Raw genomic sequence first — 24,805 nt, 5'->3', positions numbered from 1 at the left:
CCAACAATCTGTCAGACTTCTTGCCTCCAGAACAATGAAACCATAAATTTTCATTTTTGAGGCCATTTAGCTTGTGGTCCTTTGATATGGTAGCCCTACCGAACTAAGCCAAGTAGGCCTGTTAAGAAGAACTTAACATCCTCACAGGACAGACACCTTGATTTCACTCCAAAAGTAAAGGAAATAAGTAATTTTGACTTCCAAAATCAACAATACATACATTCCCTTAACAACTGTGACTGTCCCTTCACCACCTGTTTATTTGCTTAAATTCGTTAGGGCTTGCAACTCGCTCCAGGACCCTCCAGTTCTTGAGCACTGTATAACTTCCCAAAGGCTGCACACAGCAGAAAAGATTTCCACACAAAAACAGCTTCACAGCGTTCATCTGCCCAGACCATGCTGACATTCCTTCAGTATCTGTATTTCGTGTAGTCCTTGGGAGACATCACCAGGCCCAGCCTTTGCAGGCACCACAATACATGGTCTCTATTATGCTAGCTGTCTCCTGCTTGTCTTTGATGGCCCAGTTAATCTTGTTGTTGTTGCCAGAGCCCAAGTCAATCATGATAGGCTTGTTCCTGAAGAAAAACATGACAGTACGTGGATCATATAACTCAAACATTTTGTGAAACTCAGGTACTTCTGTAATGTCCACCAGATAAATAACTACAAAGTTTAGAAACATTTTTGTCTTCATGCAGGTGGTGTCCCAGTCGTGTCAGAACCGAATGACCACAACTCGGTCCTCCTGGGAGAGGATGCCCTCATCCACCTGCAGGCGCAGGAGCCTGTGCGACATCCTGGTGCCACCAGCTCAAGTTGCTTCTCTGTCACATCAGCGCCTCCCGTGCTGAACTACCACATTCTTTTTTTTTTTTTTGTATTAAATTCTTTTATTGGTACATTGTAGGTACACAGCACAATTACATTTCTCATTGGGAATTGTACCTTTACATGATGCATCTTGGTTCTTATTTTTTCCCCATTCCTAGCCCTCCCTTCACCCCCTCCACCCTTCCCTATTTACAAAGACTTCATTTCCATTTTTCCATTTCTCATCATTTTTCCTTTCCCTTCTTTCCTTTCCCCTGCCCCTCCCACTACCCCTACCCCTTTGGACCTTTTCTTCCTATTTTACATTATCGATTATTCATTCTCATCATTGGTACATTTTAGGTATACAATATAATGACATTCATCATTGGAAATTTGTACCTTTACATAGTGAACTACCACATTCTTAAACCCTGCTCCGATTCTGACAAGAGCCATCAGGTGGGGTTTGACCACTGTCCTTCACCTCTTCATGGACATCATGAATGACAGTACCATGGGAACCTGAATTAAGTAGTTGACCTGCAAGATAGGCGAATTTCATCACTTTCATAGGGACATCCTTTTCTAGGAAAATGTTGTGTCATAAAGCAAAAGAGATGAAACAGATAGAAGTCTCAGACTTGAAAAATCGAGCTCAGGAAAAATAGTACAAGTTCCTCTTCTTGGAGTTATCAATAATACAGAAAGCAGATAATACTGTACAAGTAATGAACATTCCTAGAATCCCTGGGACGCTTTGTTTCCCTTTTAAAGTTAATGAGCTGAGGGCGGCGAGGAGGGGGCCAGGACAGCAGAGGCTGTGGTTTTGTAGTCCTGGAGGCTGCCTGAGTGCAGACAGGCTGGAAGCACAGGTACCTGTGAAGATGTTCTGGCAATTTAGCATGGAAATGATTGATCACCTTGCTCTCATTTCTACCTAATCTGCATTGTCAGGGGAGAGTGCTCAAAAGAGCAAGATAGTGCAGCAAAACAGTACTCCAGCAGTGAACGGAATAAGTACTATTCATACTCAGGCGCATGCCAGCGGCTTGCAGCAGGTTCCTCCACTGGTGCCTCCTGGCCCTGGGGGAGAAGGCAAAGCTGTGCCTCCAAGCAAGCAAAGCAAAAGGTGTCCACCAATGGATCGAAATAGTGACGAGTACTGTCAAGGCAGAGAGGGACAACATGCCTGTGAAAAAGAGCCAATTGAAGAGCAAGCACAGCCAGACATGGTGGCGCACACCTGTAATTCCAGCACCTGGGAGGCTGATGTAGGAGGATCGCTGTGAGTTCAGGGCCAGCCTGAACCACAAAGTGAGACCTTGCCTTAAAGAAGCAAAGCAAAGCAAGCGGAAAATACAAGATACACCGCAAAGAGTGAATCAGCTCAAAGAAGAGAATGAACGCTTGGAAGAAAAAATTACATTCCTGACAAAAGAATTAAGTGTACTGAAAGATTTGTTTCTTGAGCATTTACACAACCTGGCAGACAATGTGCAGCTCATTAGCACTGAAACTACGACAACAAATTCTGATCCCGCGGGACAGTAGACCTTAACCTTCCCAGACTTCACAGCTGTGGCCTGAACATTAAAGCTGTGTCCACCTATACCACTCAGATGTTCGTGGCTGAATGCTGTCTTTTCCATTATTCAGCGATCCATTGGAGGTTATTTTCTAGGATCAGCACTGAAGAGTTAATTAGCCATGTCATTTAAATATATGGCTTTACCAGATGTGGATTTTTGTGGGAATGGAAAAACAAAACTTTTTAAGGTATATGGTCAAATTAAAAAACATATCCTGGACCTTAATGCTCTTAATAAATTCTGACTTCCTCAGAAATATTTCTTTTTTTAAGTTGACAAAATGAATGGGAAACTGGCAGGTCATGCAGAAGGTTCTCGGTTTTAATAAATATAATTAATTGGATTAGGAAAAGTTGAATTCTATCTATGTTAATCTTATTTCTGATTTTATTCTAAATTATCCTAGGGCCCTAGAAACCAATCATTTTGTAATTTGGGGCAATTTTTGATGTCAGATTAAGTAAAGAAACTCCATCACATCTTAAAGGCAATATGTAGTTAAATAGCTTAAAAATAGAAATAACAAAAACTAAAGCATATTATGCTTTTAGGGATACTTTGGGTTATTAGATTGGTATTATTTTATGTCCTTTAAAAAAAACTCACTTGTATACCAGAATTTTAGTTTCTGCAGATGCTAGTAAACTAAGGTTTGTTTGTTTGGTGTTTTTGGTACCATTTTGACTGTCAAGTTAGTAAATAAAATGTCTCAATAGTTTGATGACATAAGCTACTGATTAGGATTTGGAATACTAATTCAGCTGGTAGTTTTTTTCTGTGTTCAAAATAACTGCTATAGGCCCATGATTTTGAAAGGCAAAAATTTACGTGAAGTAACATTTTGGTATTTAATCTTAACAAAATAAATTATTTAAAAAATGTATCAATTCCATGCCATCTCCCCAAACAATAGTCTAAGAAAACTTGAAAGTGTAAGGTTTCAACCTTTAATTTATTTCACTTAAATACATCTGTTTATCTTGGGGGTTTTTGTGACAATTATTTTAGTTAGTGGGGTGTTCTCCCAGATTTTATGTACCACTGCTTCTGTTGATTCATTTGTATGTTTTTATGTCCCATAAATTATTTTGGAAAGAAAATGCTGGTAAAACTCAGGAAACTGACATTTTTGTGGAGACAAAAAATGACAATCACTAATGTAGAGCACCTCTAGAGTCTGCATTATATCAGTGTCGGGAGTTTAGATTGTCTTTGTTAACTTTGTCTTTTAGCACAGCTCTAGCTTAAGTTTGTTGGCTTCTGTGTATTGTTTTGTGCCTGGGATGGCGATTAGACAGTCAGATCTGATTAAGGTTTGTTACGAGTTTTCTTATTTGAATATGGCCATTTCTGGCCACACTGCTCTTTCCTACTAGGTCTTGGGATAATGTAACCAGACAGCAACTCAAGCTGCACCCTGGGTTTGGTGAAAGTGTGCTGACCGTTGTTCTCCTGGACAAAAGACATCATGGTGCCCTGCAACTCACCAAAGCCTTTTAGGGCTACAAGGTCCTTGTAAATGTGAGATTGGAGCCAGGTGTTGTTCCATGAAATGCTTTCTTGGAAGGCTATTAACTCCCAATACAACCAAGAAATGATGGGATTTTCCTTTACTTTTTTTAAGTTAGGATCCAACAACAGTTTACTTTGCTTGGAATATCAATCTACTCACAGAGGTTGATAGATGTTCAAATAACTGGACTTACCAAGAGAGTCCCACTGAATCTAACAGCTGATTGATGTTACATAATTCACTTCATTAGCGATGTAGTTATGCCAGTTGAATCTTTTTTTTTTCAGAAAATGATGTTCCCAACATTTAATACCTACTAGAGAAGTCACTTCCTGTGTGGCACTCAGGAACAGGGCCTCAGCTCTTGCCTGGTGGCCTCAGGGTGGCTGGCAGGTGGGATGGAGAGAGAAGGACAGTCATGCACAGAAGCTGTGCTGTGAGACTCAAGGCCACAGCAGTGGTAGCTCCATGCACAGGTGCTAGTGTCAGCACCTGGGCTTCTCACAGCCGGCACCTGGGAGGGCCCCATGTCTGCACATAGGAGGTAGGTCAGTTGAATCTTTAAACACCTATAATAGGTGTTACAGTTTAATCCATTATTTTTTTGAATCAGAAATGGATGTCCACATGAAATTTGTGATTACCAATGTTGTGAAAAACAGAAGCTGTACTCAGTATTTCAAATCAAAACATAAGATTGGGAGTTTGAGAAAAATTGATTCAACCTTTCCTATTACCTATTAAATCAAAATTGAACACAAACAAGTAATCATGCACAGAACAAAAATGTTAACCATTGTCCTGAGTATTTTGCTCAAGTGGTTAAGAGTAAAAGTTTTTAATTTGGTAGATTATCAGTTCAAAGAGAAAAATCAAGTGTTGGGAATAAGTCTAGAGCTTTGGGAATTGTAAAGTGACTATTGTAGCATTTGAGAGTTTGTAAGTTATGAACTAATAGGATTTGAACTGCATTGCATGCAGGTCCAGTGGTTTAGGTATTAGGCTAGTTTAGGTATTATTGCTAGCTGCATCTGGGATGGGTGCCTTTTGACTGGTTTAGGCTACAGATGGTGAGAGTAGAGCAGCTCTTCCTGTGTCTGTCCTCTTTCAGTTGTTGGGATGCGAGTTCAGATGCTTTGGACAGTCTTGGTAAGAACTAGTAAGACTTTACTAAAATATGACCAGATTTTAAAAATTTAGCTCTGTCCTAGTTACTTCTCTCATTGGTGAGACAAAATACCCTACACCCAAAGTTAAAGGTTTATTAGCTCACAATTTGTAGAGGTTTCAGTTCATAGCAGGCTGGCTCTGAGGCAGAGTGACTTAGCAGAAGGGCATTGCAGAGGAGAAACAGTTCATGGGAGGCAGAAGGCAGAAGTCAGGAAGGCAGCAGGCTACAAGCAACCTGCAACAGCTTCTTTCTGTCCCTTGTATCTTATCCAGGCTACCCACCCTTTGGACGAATAACACTCATACACAGGGTGGCGTACCCTTAATCCTACCAAGAACTATGCCAAACCAATCAGTGGACTCATTTAGAAACCAAGCACCCTTGATCCTGGCATCACACACTCCAGATCCAGCCACCTCCAAAAAGTCCCACTTATGACCACATGAGGCTTTGGGGAGACATCTAGACACAAGCCATAACAGGGTTGTAATTTTAAAATTCTCAAATTTATGTAAAAAGCAGAAGTATGTACAATTTGATATTAAAAGAAAGGAAATTGTGGCAGCTTTTGATGTTTCTTAATCTCCATTAGTGGGCTGAAACTTTGTACCTGACCAACCCATTTAGCACTCAGTGCTTTTTGATTCCTTAGAAATAAGAAAAGCTGTGCTCACTTTGGCAGCACATTAGTAAAAAGGAAATAAGAAAAGCAATTTTTGTTTGATGAAAGATAGGAAAGGAAAAGGCCACTCTACAGCTAATTAGAACTGCCTCTCAAGAAAAAGTACTAACTTATTCTTTTTGTTCTTGGCTTTCAGATTGTGAGATTACTCTATTTTTAAATATTTTTATTTCTTTCAATAAATTTTAAAATAAAAAATAATGAGCTGAATGTCTTACTTAATGTCATGATATCTGAAATTTGTATATATTCTACTGTGATTTTCTGAGCTATATGCCAAACATGTTTGACCTCAACCACCTTCCCCTCTGCCTTAGAATTTGTTAGAAAACAGAGGCAGTTGTTGGGATTGACATCTCTGTACTCCATAAACAAAAATCTCTGTATATACTCTTCTTCACCATTGCTTTTTTTTTTAACTCCAAATCTGACACATCTCAGCCATTTACTCAGGCACTGTGCCAGGAGCTGGGGATCAGCAGTAAGCAAGACAGAAACTGTCCCTATCCTTATGGAACCTATGCTGCCATGCAGAAGTCAGAGAGGTGAGCCACACAACAACCCCAGCTGGACTGGTACTGGGGAAGAAGGGTGTGGGGATATGAGAGGGAGCCACAGAGGGCCTCCAGGGCTCTGGACGGTGGCAGGACCTTCTGGGAGGTGTTCCCTAAGCAGAGCCTGAGGAGATGGAGGGGCCTGTGCAGATGTAGAGAGAGGGTGCGATCTGCAGTGAGGACAAGGGCAAGAACTTGGGGAGGGGGTTCCCAAACCAGGGGTCACAGGCAGCAGGGCAGATGCAGAGAGAGAGAAGAAGAGACCACCAGGACCAGTGTGAGGAGAAGGTGATGAAGTTAGGCCAGGCTGAGCCTGTGCACCACAGTCGCAAGTTCAGGTTGTGTTCTGGATGCTTGAGAACATGGAGGACAGATTTTCGGGATGGACATGGCCTGACCTCATTCCCCCGTCCACATGGTCTCTGGCTGCCAGGGAGAGACAGTATAGATGAGAAGACTGCAAGAGTGGGGAGCAGACGGATCAGAAAAGATCATGACGGCAAGGACCAGAGGAGTGGCGAGAGGCGGCGACAGTCAGGAATTATGTTACACATAAAGCTACCTGGAGTGGCTAAGAAATTGAATGTCTGAGAAGAAAAAAGGAAAAAGCACAGTGACTTGTAAGGAGTTTTGCCTGAACCACTGGGTAAATAGTAGTGCCGGAGTGTACAAGTGCGGGCGCACAACTAGCGAAAGTAGATTATGCCCAAATATTTCTGAGTCGATGATCAGTGATCTCATGTTGATAGCTTGAAATCAGGCATGTTGGAATTATTTACACTACGGAGTAATTTGAAACATTGAACACCAGGGCTTCTCTAACTTCTCACTCCATACACACATACACACAGCTGGTTGTTAAGGCATTTCCAGCACATCACTAAATGGCATCATAAATCAATTTAGCACAAGCTGTTCTTAGAGCAAGTTTCTGGGGAAAGAGAATTACCAAGTTCAGGCCAAATACGTGGAACAGGTTGTTTTAAAGGTTGGTGTTGGACATGCAAATGGAGAGGACATGTATCCACTGAAATCTGAGCCTAGAAGAATGAAATCAACCCTTAGCTCTCACCATATACGTAAATCAAGTAAAAATGGACTAAAGATTTTAAACCTAAGACCTGAAACTGTAAAACTCAGAAAAATACAGAGAAAATTTCTTAACATTGGTCTGGATGTGACCCCCAAAGCACAGGCCACCGAAGCAAGTCAGTCTTGGAGGTCTAATGTACACTGTGGTGATTATAGTTATAATAATGTATACTTGAAGATTGCTAAGGGGGATGTAAATGTTCTCACTACACATAAGTATGTGAGGTGATGAATATATTCATTAGCTTGACTTAATATATGTCAAAAAGCATTTTCTATATTTTATTGTTTTGTTTTTTGTTTTTTTGGTACTGGGGATCGAACTTGGGTCCTTGCACTTGCGAGGCAGGCAGCAGAACCACTGAGCTAAATCCCTGGCCCTACATTCTATATTTTAAAAATACACAATTTTATTTGTCAATTTTGCAGTAATAAAATTGGAGAAGATAATAAAAAATTAAAGCAATAACAAAACCAATAACAACAACAAAAGCAGAAAATCATCCTGATGGATGTAGAAAGCACATGCGATGAAATGAAGGACATAATTAAACACATTTGTTAAGTGAATTATTCCTAGTGGTTAAAAATTAGAATTATACTTCATAAGATAAAAAACAAAAAAAGGATGCTCACTATTACCACTTCTATTCAACACTGCATTACAACAATTACTAGCTAGCACCCTAAAATAAATCATTTGGCTAAAATAATAGCTCGAAGTAGTCTACTAACAAAAAGTTTAATGGTAACTATATATAAAAATTAGCATATGAAAATTAACTGTACTTCTATATAACCACACCAATAAAACTAGGAAATATACTTTTTAAGATAACATTAACAAAACTACATGAAGGACAAATATATAAAGATATACAGACTTATACATCTTATATGTAGAATATAAAATATGTATGGAATATATGTTGAGTACGTTACGTGAATGTATAATGAATATAATTTAACATGTATAAAACTAGTAATCAGATAATTACAAAGCTTTACTGAGACACATCAGAGAAGACTTTAAATGGAGGGCTACACTGTGGATAGGAAGACCCAGTGTCCTTTCCCCCCAAAATTGAATGTATAAATGTAGCAAAATTGCAATAAATATCCCAGCAGAGTTTTTTGCCTCATGGAACTTGACAAGCTGATTCTAAAATGTATATAGAAGCATGCACGGTGGTGCATGCCTGTAATCCCAGCACGCTGGGAGGTTTAGGCAGGAGGATTGCAAGTTGGTGCCCAGCCTGAGCAACTGAGCAACTCTGTGAGACCCTGCATTAACATGAAAAATAAAAAAGGGCTAGGAATGTAGGTGAGTCCAAAGGCCCTAGATTCAATCCGCAGTACCACCAAAACATTTTATAAAGAAACATAAATTCTCAAGAATAATCAATATAGGCATGAAGAACAAAATTTAGGAGGACCTGCCTTACTATTAAAACTTTTTATTAATCTTTAGTAATAAAGATGGTGCAATGAGAAGGTTCACATGTTGAATGATGAAATAGAATAGCAGAACCCAGAAAGAATTCCATGCACTTGTAGAAATTGGATACATTTCAGTGGTGCAATTGCCAATCACAAGTGGATAGATTATGCCAATATGGAACTGGGACCATTAGCAATCTGTGATTACTTCCTCACACCATTTTTTATTTGTTTTAATGAAAAATGTTATTTTTTGCAACCACTTAGCACTTCTCATGGCCTCCTTCAAGATTTTAATAAAAAATTTATTGCTACTTTGTTTTACCTCATTTACCATTACAAATAAAATTTGTCATATTTGACATTTATTTTAACTTTCTTCAGGGTATTTTGATTTTTTTTCCAAATGTGTGGATCACTTCTTTTTTCTCCTCCATGCTTAACCATAAAGGCTATTTTTAAAATTATTTTTATTGGTATATGTTTGAAATACATAACAATTACATTCATTACAGGAAATTAATGCATATACATATCACTTCTTGATCAGTTTTACTCCCTTTTTCTCCTCATCCTTTTCTCTTCTCCCTTCCCCAGATCCTCTTTATTACACCCTGTAAAGACACACAAGAGGACTTCCAGAACTGCTTCAGAAAGTGGCCAGAAGGATGGGATAAGCATGTTTGAAGTGATGGGGGATACTCCAAGGGGGATGAATGGCAACGTTTCCTTTACTGAAATAATTTTTTTCTATTTAAACATTCATCATATATTTCGATCTTATCTCATATGTGTCCTTGATAGGTAATGAGAATGGCAGTTTACCTTGGTGTTCTTCTCTCCCAAAGCACACAATCCTAGTCTAATAATGGGGGAAATATTAGACAAATCCCAGTAGAGGAACATTCCACAAAATACCTAAACAGTACTCCTTAAACTGTTGAGATGGGCTGGAGATTTAGCTCATTGGTGCCACCGCCTGGCTTGCAAACACAAGGTCCTGAGTTGGATCCCTGGTACCAAAACAAACAAAAAAATGGGTGTTCTTAAAACTGTCGAGATCATCAAAAATAAGACAAATCAGCTGGGCATGGTGCTGCATGCCCGTAATCCCAGCACTCTCAGTGACCGAGGCAAGAGGATCTTGTGTTCAAGCCCAGCCTGGGCAATTTAGGGAGACCCTGTCTCAAAAGAAAAAAGAAAAACATTAAGAGCTGGGAATGTAGCTCAGTGTGAAGGCCTTGGGTTCAATCTCCAATGCAAAAACAAAATAAAATAAATTAAAATTTAAAAAGCAAATCTAAGAAAATGTCGTGGCCCAGAGGGGCCAAGACATGATCAATAATGTAATTCATGTAAAGGTACAAGTTCCCAATGAGAAATGTAAATGTGTTGTATACCTAAAATGTACCAATAAAAGAATTTTTAAAAAATAAACGAATAAATAAATCAATAATGTAATGTGGTACTGTCAATGAGATCCCAGAACACAAAGTTGACATTAGGTAAAACCCAAGGAAATCTGAATAAAGTATGGACTTTAGTTAATAATAAAGTATTAATATCAGGTCATTGGTTATATCAAACATCTTATGCTAACAAGCTAATAATAGGGGAAACTGAGCATGAGTATATGGGGATTCTGTACTGTCTTCCTACGTTTGCTGTTAAGTAAAATAGTTCTAAGAAAAACATTTATTTAGAAAAATGACATTCTAAAAGAGGTAGAGGGATTGTTGAAGAGATACACATTGATCAACGTAATTTATGAACCTTGGGGAAGCAGCTGTAAAAGTTATTCTGACAACACATGGAGAAATCTGAATATGAAGCAATGCGGGAGGGTGGCTGTTTTAGTTGTGAGAATATTGTATGGTCAAATGGGAAAACGTCTTCTTCGCACTTGGAGGAGAGGCATGCTTACATAGCTGGGGATGGCATGAAGCATTTTGCAACTTAACAAAAATTATTAAGAAGGGGGAAAAAGTACATTTGGTGAAAGAAAAGGCACTAGCAAGATGTTAGGAATGGTGACTCTGAATGATGACTCTGAACGAAATGTTTATCACGCTATTTTTTCACATTTCTGTAGGTTTGAAGTTTTACAAAATAAAATTTTAGGAAAAATATTAATATGATCTGAGATTTAGACAAAATGATAATGAAAACCAATCTGGCGGGCTGGGGATTTAGCTCAGAGGTTTCGCCGCCTGGTGCTTAAGCGCAAGGACCGGAATTTGATCCCCGGTACCAGAAAAAAAACCACACAAACAAACAAAAAAAGAAAACCAATCTGGAAATAATGAACTAGCAATGCCAAGTAAGAAAATGTATAATAACTGAAAATATTTAAGAGCAGCATTTTTGGCAACCGACTGCAGTCTAAAAACAGAACTAAATATGTTTGGAAATTCAATGTAGGAGTGAAAATGGCTTTTTCAATGTGGAAAATCAACAAATGGGGTTGGGATAGCTAGAGACTTATTTGGGGAAGAAAAATGCTGAATCCTTCATTCCTACTACATAAATTTCAAATAAAGATTTAAAGGTTAAAAAATAACCTTGAGAGTCCTGGAAAATATGCTAAATTTACTCTGAAATGTAAAAGCCTTTCTCAGCAAGGCAAAATCCTAAAAGCCCTAAAGACTGATAAATGTAACTGCATAAATAAATGAAACTGAGGGAAATATTATAAAACAAATGGCAATGGACTAATGTTCTTAGTTTTCAGAAAGCTTATTCAAACCTAAAAATCATCTAGAAAACAGAACATGATCATACAGTTCAGAGAAAATATCAGTGACCAATAAACATAAAAGATATGTTCCAATCCCATTAAAAGGCATTAGACCTTCATTAAAATAAAAGAAACCATTTATTCATTTTCAGGTGATCAAACTTAAAAAGTTTAGCAACCAGGATTGGCATGGGTCTGGTAAATAATCACAGTAGATGTGGAAGTATACAGGGCAAAATTTCCTGTAGGACAATTCCGCAGTAGCTATACAATGAAAATGACAAATACCTTTTGATCCAGCAATTCCATTGTAGGAATTAACCCTGTAGACATAATCTCATTAAACATACAAGTATGTTTATTGCAATATGACTTAGAATAAAATATTGGGAAGAACCAAAAAGTCCATCAATAAACATTTACAACAAATTGGAATATCATAGTCATTAAAAAGAATATTTCTGTATATAGTGATACAGAATGATCTTATAAAACACAAGTAGTAAAAAAAGAGCGAGGTACAGAAAAGTGTATATAGCCTGATTCCATTATTTTAACTTTTAAAGTGCATTATTTGCTGCCAGGTATGGTGGCACACACATATACTACCAGACTCTGGGAGGCTGAGGCAGGAGGATCACAAGTTCTAGCCCACCCTAGACAACTTAGAGACCCTGTCTCAAGATTTTAAATTGAAAGGGTGGGGATGTAGCTCAAGGGCCTGGGTTCAATCCCCAGTACCAAAAAAAAAATGTTTTATTTTTTGACAAACAGAAATACAAAACACTTGAAGCTGGTTACCTGTGGAGGTTAAGTATTTTGGTAGGAGGGACGGGGGCAGGAGTTTTAACTTTACATCTTTCTGTACCATCTGATCATTTTGCCACATGCATGTATCAACTTTTCCCTCTCTTTAAAGAACACTTGATTAGGTTACTTTGAGATATTAGGTAAATTTGAGTACTGGTCGTGTTTTCAAAATACTGTAGCTAAGTGCTAACTTTTACAATCTAGAACTTCCCCTTGAATTTTCATTAAGCTTTAGATTTGCCCCTGATGCCTTAATCACAATGATTTCCTGGTAAGTACAATTTAACAGGCACTTTGACTATTTAACAAACTTTGTGATGGAATGATTAGGGACTGCTGCTCCATGATCAACTCTTGGCTGGGCGTCATGGTGCACTCCTATAATCCCAGCATGCTCAGAGGCTGAGGCAGGACTGCAAGTTCAAGCAGACACTGGGAAACTTAACAAGATCCTGCCTCAAACTTTAAAAGGGCTGGGGATGTAGCTCAGTGCAAAGGGCATTTGATGATTTATAAACACAAATATGAAATTAACATTCTATGTGGGCTATAAAAACAAAATTACAACAAGACTTTACATGTACAGTTAAAGTATCCATTGAATTTAGGAAAACACCAACATACACTAGAAAAAATATAGTCATAAAATTAGCTCTTACATTTTTCTGGGGACAGAGAAGCAGAAGAAACGAGATAAAAAGTAAAAACAAAAAACAAAGAAAACACTACCAAAAACAGGGTGAGACAATCATTTATTTATTACACAGGGAAAGATAATTTAAAGAGAGGAAACAAATCCAAAGAAATGTGTTTAGCTTGGTGTTACAGGCATCGATGTTCACAACAAACAACACTACTCAATACATCATGGAAACAGGCCACATATAACCAGGAAGATGCTGTCATGCCAATCAAGAATAAGCCACAATGCTTAGGAAACAATTAATTAGTAGGGAGTCACAGAGCATATGCCTCCAGTTCACAGATCTGCATTTTCTGCTGCTGGGCCACTGGCCCATAGTATTTGGCTGGTTGCCTGATTATTAAGGAGTCTCCCTATATTCTGGGGAACTTTGATTGGTGCGCACTTTTCATACTTCTGAATTGTTACTGAAATCAGAGTCAACTGCAGGCTTAATTAGTTCATATCACTATATTGTTTTTAACTACCCTAGGCAGAAATGGACTATTTTGTAGTGCTGTAAGTAAAACTCCATACTTAAAACATTTAGCACTGTTACAATGCACTCAAATCACCTTCAGTCTTATAGTACATACTTAAAACAGACAACAGAAATTCACTGGTGTAAATTTAAGAAGAAATTTGGGGCGCTCATCTGGCCCAAGGTATACAAGCTGCTAGCATAGCAAAGTTACACATACCTGAAAACTGCTATGTCAATTTTTTGCCAAATTATTTGGCATCACTTTTAGCAGGATTATCCTGACTGGGCAGAAAAAGAGAGATTTCAATAACTGTTCTAGAAACTATCCAAAATATTATAAGCAGTAGTATATCATGATTGCTTGGCTACAAGGAAAAGCTATTCAGCATAAGATTAACTCAGAAACCTACTAGGTAACTGACCCTCCCTCATTAAATCTGCTGGTTTACCAACCACTTCCTTTCACTGTAATAAGTTTTCAAGATGAGAACTTTTCATTTCACACAGAAAACTCTATGTGGGTAGTCAGTCACCAAAGATTAGATATGAATCCACTTATATTAAATAATCAGAATAGGCAGAGCTATAGAAAAAGAAAGAAAGACATGGCTGCCTAGGGCTGGGGGTGGGTACTGGAAGAAAATAAGAGGCGACTGCTACCGGGTTCAGAGCTCCTTTGGGGGTAATGTAATATCCTAAAAATTTGACTGTGCTCATGGTTGCACAACCTTGTGAATAAAAAAATCATTTAATTGTACCCATTAAAAAGGTGAATTGCAAGCTATGTGAATTGTATCTCAGTAACAGTACTACAAAAACACATTAGGAGGGCCAGGGATTTAGCTCAGTGGTTCCGGTACCTGCCGCACAAGCGCAAGTTCCCAAGTTCGATCCCCAGTACCAAAAAAACAAAACAAAAACCCAAAAACACATTAGGAAAGGAAGACAGCCCCAAAAGAGAAGAAAACAGGAAGCTCTCCCGAATCAAGTCGTACCTGAGGAAACAACAGACGAGCCTGATAGCAGAGGCTAGTTTTTTCGCACAGTATTTTGACTTCATTATTATCACTATAATCCCTGACTTCATATTTTTAACACATTTCTAACTTATCTTAAGTTACCAACAGATGCTAACTTTGTTCTCTTTAGAGAGCAGAGTCATTGTTGCACGGATTAGGCGGGTAAACGAAAACAATAAAAATCCAATGACAAAATAATCTTGTCCTTTGGGGCTGTGCATTACCAGGCAGGACAGAAGAGCTCGATTCATTTCTAATTAAAAAATGCCATCAAGTATATGGGCATCATATGACTCTTGCCCAAAGCATAGTTGCTTTTCAAACTGGCATACAGTTATTCCCTTTACACCTATACAATTCAACAAAAGTAATGTTTTTATACCTGCACAATTCAACAAAAGCAATGTTTTCTAAAAAAAAATAAACTTGAGCTTCCTGCAGGTTTCGTTTTGTTTTGCTTGGCCCAAAGAGCTAGCCAAATTTCACTAAGAGTAAAATTACTGTTTCTGAAAAAATTCAACTCTTTATCCTCATCTTCACCTTTAGCACCATACAGGGAAGATGGAAAATGGTAAGCCTGCTATAAATCAGAAGCTAGACAACAATTTCTTCAATGACCTTAGTTTTCTAAACAAATATATTAGTTCCAAATATTTAGAATATATTTGGTCCGATTCCTTTACATCTGCCTTTACGTTAATGAGTCGTTTCCTTTATTTTCACTAATTTACTATCTTAGTATTAAATAGACTAACAAAGACTTTGAATAAGTTAAACTGGCTTAATCACTTTTTCTCACTGATTACTATTCTTCTACATAGGAAGGATAATGAAATCACAAATGACTTTTTAGTCATCTTCCACTATTCGTAACACTATATAATTGGGGAAAGTTTTTACAGCTAACTGAAGAGAACACAAGAAGCTTTAGAGCAAGCTGAGCCTGTTAAATATATTTGCTATGACAGAATTTCTGACATAAAAATTGCTCACTGCAAATGATCTCAGAGAAGTGATCAAATAAGACAGCTGTTAGAAAGCATATGGGAGCGGGGTGGGGTGAGAAGTCATGGATAAATTAAAAACTGGCAAATATCTGTGAAAGAAGAACCACTTTTTAGGGACCGTAAGAAAAAGAGAAGTCATCATTTCAGAATTTGAAAAGAACTGAAGACCATTTTACTGTAATTCAGGTTACAAAATGCAGTAGTCACACAGTATCTCCAAAAAAAGATTCCTAAAAACTGTAGTGCAAAAGAAACCTAGGAAAATAAATAATCACAAAAATCACCATCATTTTTCATGTGTTCAAAATAGTGACTTTTACAAAAGATGCAAATTTGTTTCAAATGAAAAAAATTCCCTATACGAAAGATCAAAGACCCATTTCACAGATAATGTATACTTCATTAACAATCTCATTAACAGTGTACAAACAGGGGCATAGATTTTTTTTTTAAATTAGGTCTGAAAGGTCAATATAAATACTGATGGGAGGAGTGTTTCACACCCCAAACTCCAACATTCAGCTCTGTGTCCTGTTCTGTCCTGTCCTGTCCTGTCCTGATATTACAATTTGTAAAAATCTTAACGGCGCAGTGAATCGACTTTTCGTAACTTCAATGATGTGTCAGAGGACAATGCATCTTGGTTTGAAGAATTTGTTGTATCCGAAGGCTGGAACAGTACACGACCACGATGATTAAATACATAAAAGGATGGGTGATTCCTTAAAGTGTCAAATGTCCTTAAAAGAAAAAAAAAGCATTAATTTTAGATAAATCTTTATAAAAGCCTACTTGAAAATATGCAGCCTTCTAATGAATTATGAATTTGATATGGGTTATATTTTTAAATAAGTTATAAAATCAGACTGTAAATGATAATCATACTGGATCTCATTTTTTTACTATACAAAGAAAATGAGAAACCTGGAAAACTAGCATAAAGTTCTCAAATTTTTGTTATTCAGTTAACACTTTCTGGATGCTTATAAATAGTAACACAAATACTTGCTCAACTTGAATCATCTCTGAAATCTAATGCCAAAGCCTTTTAAAAACCAGTACATAGATTCTACCCATGATTACTCTCATTTGACCCTCACTATTCAAGTCATATGACCACTTCACAGATCTGTTTTCTAAAAATCTTTTAAGTACAACAAAAAATTCCTTTTGGCTCTCCATACATCCTGTTGGCCAAACTGTTATACTTTGCTACAAGCTACCTGATGTTGTTCTATTTTACTTCTTTCTTTCCTGACCCCTTGCCTGTGATTCTTGGTAGACTATTTGTAAGAGCAATAGTGATAGTAGAGTAGCCTTTCTTCTTTCCCAGTCAGAGTGATATGGTCTAAAATAAGTTCACAAACACCTTGGTATATGGCCTTAGCGTTCACCTTTATGTATTATTTTCCTGGAAAGAACAAGAGAACTTTTCCTTTCATAAAAACTCAAATTCCAAAGTCAGATCCCCTAAACATCCAAGCATACCCCCATACAAAGTGAGAGGTGGAATATGTGATTATTTAAAATGTAAATGATGAAGTAAAAGTGAAAGCTGGGATGAGTTCCCTCTACCACATAAGTGTTTACTGTGAACACTTCTAAGAAAATATATAGAGGCCGGGGATTTAGCTCAGTGGCGCTGTGCCTGCCTTGCAAGCTCAAGGCCCTGAGTTCGATCCCCAGTACTGGAAAAAAAGAAACTATATAAGGCTTGTATTTTCAGGATCGCGAAGAGAGATGAAGTCTAGAGATGAAATTAAACCAACGTAAAGTAAAATGTGAGAAAGAAAAGCAAACAAAGCCCATGAGAACAGCTTAGGAGTGCAGGAGAAAAAAGCAAGCAGAATAATACTCTTTAACCCTGGGATAGAAAAGAGCTTGCAGGGCCGGGGATTTAGCTCAGTGGTTTCGCCACCTGCTGCACAAGCGCAAGGACCTGAGTTCTATCCCCAGGACCAAAAAAAATTAATAATAATAATAAAATAAAATAGGTTTTTTTTTTTTTAAAAAAAAGATCCACACACTCTCTGGTGTTGCTCCCAAGGAGCACTACCCCAGGCAGCCATCCCACCTGACATCCAGCCTGCACTCATTCCCCATGAGGTTGCTGCCCTAAACCAAGAGGAGTAGTGGAGAATGAGAGCCAGAGAGGAGTTTCTTCTTTTGAAACACAGGGATGAACAGTTGACATATCAGTCAGATAGTGTGGCATGGCCTTATTCAATGGAGAAGGGTTTTATTTATTAGAACTTTTCCAGTAGAAGTTGGAGACAGCTGTAAGCAGAGTAGCAAGCTTCTCCAGAGAGACTTGCTTCTTGGGACATAGGTCACAAAAGACAGAACTCCTAGGTCTTGTGCACAGTGGAGAGGATTGTTCCCTTCAGACCAGCCTAACACACAGTGAGGAGACCAAGAAGACAGGAAGGCCTCATATCCCTCAAAGCACCAAAGTAAATGTACAAATATTGCTGAGATATTACTCATTTCCCTTAATGAATAGTGCCTACAATTTGAGCCATGCTGCGGGTGGATAGGAGTAGGAGGACCCTGGGCAGTGCGTCCAGTGGCCCCAGACTTTGCAAGTACACCAGGCACCCTATTCTTTGTCTGATAGAGGCTGCTCCCAGAGACCACTGCCAAGCCTGGGCAGTCTATGCCCCTGGTTTGGGTGGTTCTTCTTGCTTCTTCCTTCCCTGCAAAAAAAAAAAAAAAGGAAAAAAAAAAGAAAAGGGCTTGCAGGCAAAACTTATGCCACAGATCAGTTTCAAGTGAGAGAGAAAACAGCAAATGCCTTATTCTTCCAAAGACTAAGTTGGTATGAAAGTATGAAAGAGAAAAAGGGAAGAAAAGCAGGAGAGAAATAAGAGAGGAGAGAAGAGGGAAGAAAGAAAGGGGAAGGAAGGAGGGAGCTTGGTTAAAACTTCGGAGAAATTATCTGTATCTATTTCCATCTATCGAACCAAACAATAATTTTAAGCAACTTGTAAATAGCACAAACTAATACCTTATTCTATTATCAATAGTCAGGCATTCAATTTGGATTCTTCCTATCATATAAAATACTGCCTCAATATTTTTACCCCATTACCCATATAAACTGAACAATCAAAATATAAAAAAACCAAATTTTTATGTACCAGAATACATACATTGTAGATTATATAAATAAAGCAAATCCCTATACAAATAAATGCCTCTGAAAAGGGAAAGACTTACTTATTCTTCAGTTCTGAAGTGGCATCCATGTCTTTAAACTCCCCTGCAATATGAACTATACCATAACAGGTAACTGCAAAGGCCAGAAGTGTCTGAAGAACTATCTGTGAGCATAAAGATTGAGATTACCAAAAGTGCACAAATACTATATGAGACATTCACAATCTCTCCCCTTCTACATGGCTTCCAATGGGCAGTCCTCTCAGCGCCACTCATCAAGGGGTCGATTCTCACTTGAAATGATTTGCACTCAGATACAATAAAATCTTCTGTAAATCCTGGAGCTTGGCTGCAAAAATACTTCTGCTGCTTCAAAAAACGAACTTAAAACACACTCAAATAAACAAAATCACTGAGTACTGAATGGTACCAAACCACTTAATTACCAAATATTACTTGGTTCTAAAAGCAACTAAGAATTTTTTAATTATTGTTCAATATCATAGAATACACAACACAGACAGGCACTATGCAAAGAAAAGAAATAAAAGGACACCACTTACCCACCACCCACTTAGGAAATAAGAATATTCCCAGTACTTGTCAAGCTCCAATGTGTCCCTTTCTGATTGTTTCTTTCACCTTCCCTCTCAAAGTTAACTATTTTTCTTGCTGGGCACGGTAGCAAACACCTGTAATCCCAGCAATCTGAGAAGCTGAGGCAGGAGGACTGCATATTCGAGCCCAGCCTGGGCAACTTAACGAGATCCTATCTCAAAATAAAAACAACTGGGGATGGAGCTCAGCGTGAGGCCCTGGGTTCAATCCCCAGTACTGGAAAAAATACTGTCTCCGACTGTATATTAATCAGGTTTTTTTTCTTAATAAGTATTACAGCTATATATGTATCTCTGAAACATAGTGTTTACTTTTGCCCATTTTGAACTTTCTTTAAATGGACTCCAGTGTATTTTTTAGGTCTAGCTGTTCTCCTTCCACATTATGTTTGTGAGATTCATGCCTGATGTAGTATGCACTTGGAATCCATTCATTTTCACTGTAGTTCATCATACAAAAATGCCACAAATTTTCCATTCCAATGTTGCTAGACATGTGTTCAGATTGTTTCCTGTTATTTTTACAATGTCTACATGAACATTCTTACTCTGTTTCGAGTATGCACATGTTTACTGGCTAATACCATACTACTTTCCAAAGAGGTTGTAGAAACAATAGTGTTGAATGTTTGGAATTAAGCATCAAAGAATTACAAGCATATCTTCTTGATGGTGATTTTCTGAATTTTTAAAGTTTTCCAATTTTAATCAGAAGAAAGTCACTTCACATAGATATAAATGAGTGTGTATCCACAAAAAAGCAAAGGTGACAGACTAAGTTAATAGTCACATCTCAAATCCTCAATTATATACAACAAAAGTCAAAATTAGCCACAAGTTATTATTCTAAATTAAAAACTAATATACTATGTAATACCAGTTTGCACTCCAACCTCCTATGTACCAAGGAGACTTTTTTCATATAAAGCAATGTCTACAAGAATGTGGTAAATCTATGAGTTGTTCAAGATAAATCATGTAATAAAAAGCTAATTATAAAATTATACATATATACACATGCATAATAACTTTTTAAAAGAAAACTTGTGTTTTGACTAGGTAAAGCTATATATACATAAAGGATAACGTTCATGAAGTATGGATATACTTCAAACTATTAGGAACAGAATTGAAATTACTGAGGAATGGGATCAGTTTTTTGTTTTAATTTTGTGTAGTCAGTTTTAATGTTTACACTTATTGCTTGAATCTGTTACAAAGAACTTCCTACTTTTGGAAATACCAAGCCAATGAAGATAAAAATGTGAGTGAGGCTGGAATATGAATATTTTTAACTTAATAAAAACCTTCTTGTTTTTCTCTAGTTTGATCACCTCTGAGTGTCCTAAATACAATTACGAGCGTAGTTTGTTTTTAAATTTTAGGAACTTTTCTAAAAAAAAAACCCATAAAGCTAAATAATCAACTGTTTAAGTTTATTTCATATTGTGGACTGAGCAACTTCTAGAAAGACTATTTTATTTTATTTTACTTTATTAAGAGTAGGAAAATTTATTGAGAGAAAGATAGCTTCTGTCTAAGAGAGACAAAAGGGGGATCAGTAGGGCCAGGGATTTAGCTCAGTGGCTCTGTCACTTGTCTTGCAAGCGCAAGGACCTGAGTTCAATCCCTGGTACCAAAAAAAAAAAAAAAGGGGGATCAGTAAATGGGTTGCCCCTAGAAAGACTATTTTAACTACAGTCCTAGAAACCAAACTGATAAATCTTTTAAGATTTCCAAATCTGGGTTTTACAAAGAGTGATGAAAATTAGGGATGTTATTTCATGTTTGCAAAATGTTAAAGAGAATAAAAATCAGTAAAAAATTATCATAAGCAAAGTAGCTAATTTTTAAAAATATATTTTAATGGAATATAAATGACCAACTTACATCTATTGGCAGTGATTCATCTTCTTTTTCTGTTAATCGCATATAAGAACGATCTATAAACCAGAAGCACACCATTAAGGAATCTGTAGCCCATTTTTCTTTCTTAAAATGCAAGCAAATCAATATACCAAAGTGGCTAAGTTAGATGCTACACAAAGTAATGCTAATCCCAGATTCCTCAAAACCTCTATCTTCCAGGGCAGGCAATCTTAACAAACTACAGATATTTTATTCTCATCATGACTTGCTTTGTCACCTTGTCAAGTGGGGTAAGAGTGATAGATGATGGGTAAGTATGAGGCAGAAATACCTAAGCATAATTTCTCTTTCATTACTACAGTAAAACCAGAAACTTCTGAAACTTTTTACTAAGTGGTCAAAGAAATCAAAATTACTTAAAAATTAATAAGTCTACAGAAAACCCTAATTCTGAATTCTGCTGCCATCATATAGTGAAGAGAAGGTAATACCGTATGGAAACGTTTCTCTTGAGAGAACATGCTGGGGGGAGTGGTGAGATAAGAATTCTAAGACATCAATTTCTTCTCTACTATTACTTAATTATAATTCTGCTGCCGCCTCTGGAGGCAGGAAGGGATAAAAGGAAAAGCATCGGGATTTGGAAGCTGGTAAAACCTGGATCATAGGACCAGCTCTTCAATTTACTGCAATTTATTATATTACATTCAAGTTAATATATCTTCAGTAACTGTGATATGTACTTCAATTTTAGTGTTAAAATGTGGGAGAGGGGAATGTGTCTTAGCACCCAACAAATGCAGTATTTTTTCATTGTCCGAATTTTCCTAGCAGTAAAATGGGAATAATGTGAGGATTAAATGAGGTTCAGAGCTGGAGCTGTAACTCAGTGGTAAAGTGTTTACCTAGCATACATAAGGCCCTGGGTTTGATCCTCAGCACTGCAAAACAACAAACCCACATGGTTCAGTGCAGGATTGGTGTACTGCTTAAAGAAATGTCTTTATGGCAAAAATGATGCCAAAATACCATAGTATACCAAAATGCCACAGTGTGTCATCTGCTGCCACAATGTGACATGACATAATTAGTCTCAAAGATAAGTATTAGTCTGTAACCAATGTGAGAATTACAAAGAGATCTCGTAGTAGTGACAAATCCACAAGGCATGCTCATCACTTCAAACATAAAAGTACAAAATCCTAATTCTAGATGAACCTGGGACAGTCATTTATTTAATGTACTTTGGATATGAAATTACAAATTGTTTTGAGTGGATGTGTATAGACTTTTTCTTACCAGAGAATGCATTTAAAGATATATTCTTAAGTCTTAATTTACAGAGGTTGTAAGGACAGGTAGAAAAGAAAAATCAAATCAATACCAAAAATAAGATTTGGACTAACCTCCTTACTGTCTGTTCCATTTCCAGCCAGCTTTCTTGTTTTCATGAAGCCTATATCTGACTCTAATACTACCTTTAGGCAGGCATTTCTTCATCTGTAACACGAAGGGGTTGGAGTTTGGTGATCTCCAAGGGCCCTCTTGCTCTATGATCACATAACTTTACTACTAAAGCTTATTGTAGAAAATAACACAGTACTCCAGTATATCTTATCTCCTCCAGGACAGTGCTTCTCAAACTAAAGTGTATAAAACCACCTGGAGATCTTCTGAAAATGCAGACACTGATTCAAAAAGTGGGAGGTGGGGCCTGAGCACCTTCTAACCAGCTCCCAGGTGGCACCCATGATGCTAATCTGTAGCCACACTTTGAGCAGCAAGGCTCTAGGATACTTTCCTAAACACCCACTTCCTTCCCCCCAAATTACTGCCCATTTATATACATTTTGGTTGTTGTTTCTTTGAGACAGGGTTTCACTACGTAGCCCTGGCTGGCCTCGAACTCGCGGCGATTCTCCAGTCTCAGCTTCTGAGGGATGGGATGACAGGCGTGCACCATCATGCTCAGCACTTAAATACTTTTAAAATGTCTCTATCACTTTATTGTGATTATTGCTTAAGTCATTTGTTTTTCCACTACCCTATGAACTCCCTTGGGGCATCACTTGTAACCATAGCACCTACCCTCGGAACAACTTCAACCAATTACAGGAAACTGGATTTTATAATGCAGTGCAGTACATCTCTTTTGCCCAAGGTCACACAGATTCAATGTTTAAGCAAGTTCTTAAAAACCAGGCTTTCAGGCTCGCTGTCCAGTGCTCTTTCCTCAGACAGCATCACAGTTCCTCCTTGAGGCAATCTGCCCCTTAACGTCTCAGTCACTGGCTGGATAGCCCAGGAATATCCAAAATACTGCCCACCTAGTTGTCATGAGGCCAAGAGCGAAGTCCTCAATCCCACGCTTTGCCTGATCTGCTCTACTGTCGGGAGCATTTCCACAACATTTTGGGGAAAAAATCATTTGATTAGGCCTAGTTCTTCTGCCTACAGGCCAGCTATGGGATTTCGAGACAAAACTCCATTTTGGCCTCTGGCCACAGCTAAGATCTCAATGGCCCGGAGATGCTGTGATGCTCCAGGACCAGATTATGCCAGCTGAAGGCATCCTGGGAGGAACAAAATCTTCATCTACTCAGTTCCTCATTGTTCTTGGATTTCCGCCGCCACCCCCCTCCCCATTTGTTACACCTTGTTTATCTGGATGTACTGAACTCTCTGCAAGTCATTTGTTACATTTGTTTCTCCCGACGTACTGAATAAAAGGTGTGGCAAGCTCCGGGGCTTTCGTCTTTACCGCCCAGAGCAGCACTGATTGGGCCCAAAGCTCAGTTTCTTCTCAAAGTCTCATTTTTTTCTACCTTTCCTGTATAATAAGTCAATTCTCCTTGTGCTGCCGTGGCTCGCAGGAGACTAGGATTTACTGCAGAGGTTCCAGTTACGTCCCCTCTCCCTGTTCCCTACACTCTATGCTGGATCTGACATCCCTTGCCCCAGATTCCTAGACAGACTCCGCTTTGAACCCTTTCCCAAGACACCCCTTCCTAACTTCTTGCAATCTCAGGTGCCCCACACCCCGCAAATTACAAACCCTGCACCGCTATTAGGAGCCACCCGAAGCTCTAAGGTCCCAAGGGACCATTCCTCGGACCCTCCGCCCGCCAGTCCAGTAGAGCTGAGCCCACACACAGCCCCAGGTTCCGCCCGAGAGGTCCCCGTCCCCCGGGCACTTACGCTGCGCAGCGGAAAAGGCGGCGTGTGCTAGGGCAAAGAGGCCGATGCCTACTAGCCCCTTCCATAGCGATGGCGCCATGATTCGGAAGGAGCAGCAGGCCAACAAAAGAGGGGAAGGGCGGCGGAATGGTTCCCCTTCTACCGGCGGGTGTCCGCGCGGCGCAGAGAGATGACGTTACTGAAGCACCGGGCACGAAGCACCTTAGTGGTGCAGAACCCGGAGAGCACCGAGAAAGCGGAAACAGGAATGCCGGGAAGAAGGGAAAGTCACACGGAGAAAGGTCCGGGACGGCCTCTGAGGCTGCTCTGCACAACCTCTCCGTGAAGGGCGGAGCTGAGCATCGTGTGTAAGAAGGAGGGGAA

The 24,805-nt window shown here is 38.5% G+C and overlaps 1 protein-coding gene and 2 pseudogenes across 1 annotated transcript; 1 reads left to right on the top strand and 2 right to left on the bottom strand.

Annotated features, from left to right (window-relative positions):
• Window positions 1-413: 413 nt before the first annotated feature.
• LOC101716911 (uncharacterized) lies at window positions 414-625 on the bottom strand (annotated as a pseudogene).
• Window positions 626-1,547: 922 nt separating this feature from the next.
• LOC101716563 (CCAAT/enhancer-binding protein gamma-like) lies at window positions 1,548-2,370 on the top strand (annotated as a pseudogene).
• A 10,770-nt stretch (window positions 2,371-13,140) lies between these two features.
• On the bottom strand, window positions 13,141-24,699 carry Mmgt1 (membrane magnesium transporter 1). The gene is made up of 4 exons (XM_087202138.1): window positions 24,443-24,699; window positions 21,266-21,318; window positions 18,819-18,922; window positions 13,141-16,339 (listed from the first exon to the last, which is right to left on the bottom strand). The coding sequence occupies exons 1-4, from the start codon at window positions 24,519-24,521 to the stop codon at window positions 16,180-16,182; spliced, it is 396 nt and encodes a 131-aa protein (XP_087058264.1). The 5' UTR covers window positions 24,522-24,699; the 3' UTR covers window positions 13,141-16,179.
• Between the last annotated feature and the right edge of the window lie 106 nt (window positions 24,700-24,805).

The sequence above is a fragment of the Heterocephalus glaber genome, unplaced genomic scaffold, assembly GCF_053883595.1.
Source record: "Heterocephalus glaber isolate CG9 unplaced genomic scaffold, H.glaber_assembly_v1.0 deba00001764, whole genome shotgun sequence".
NCBI lineage: Eukaryota > Metazoa > Chordata > Mammalia > Rodentia > Bathyergidae > Heterocephalus > Heterocephalus glaber.
Note: the sequence above shows the minus strand (reverse complement) of the source record. Positions and strands in the feature narration are given on the sequence as shown.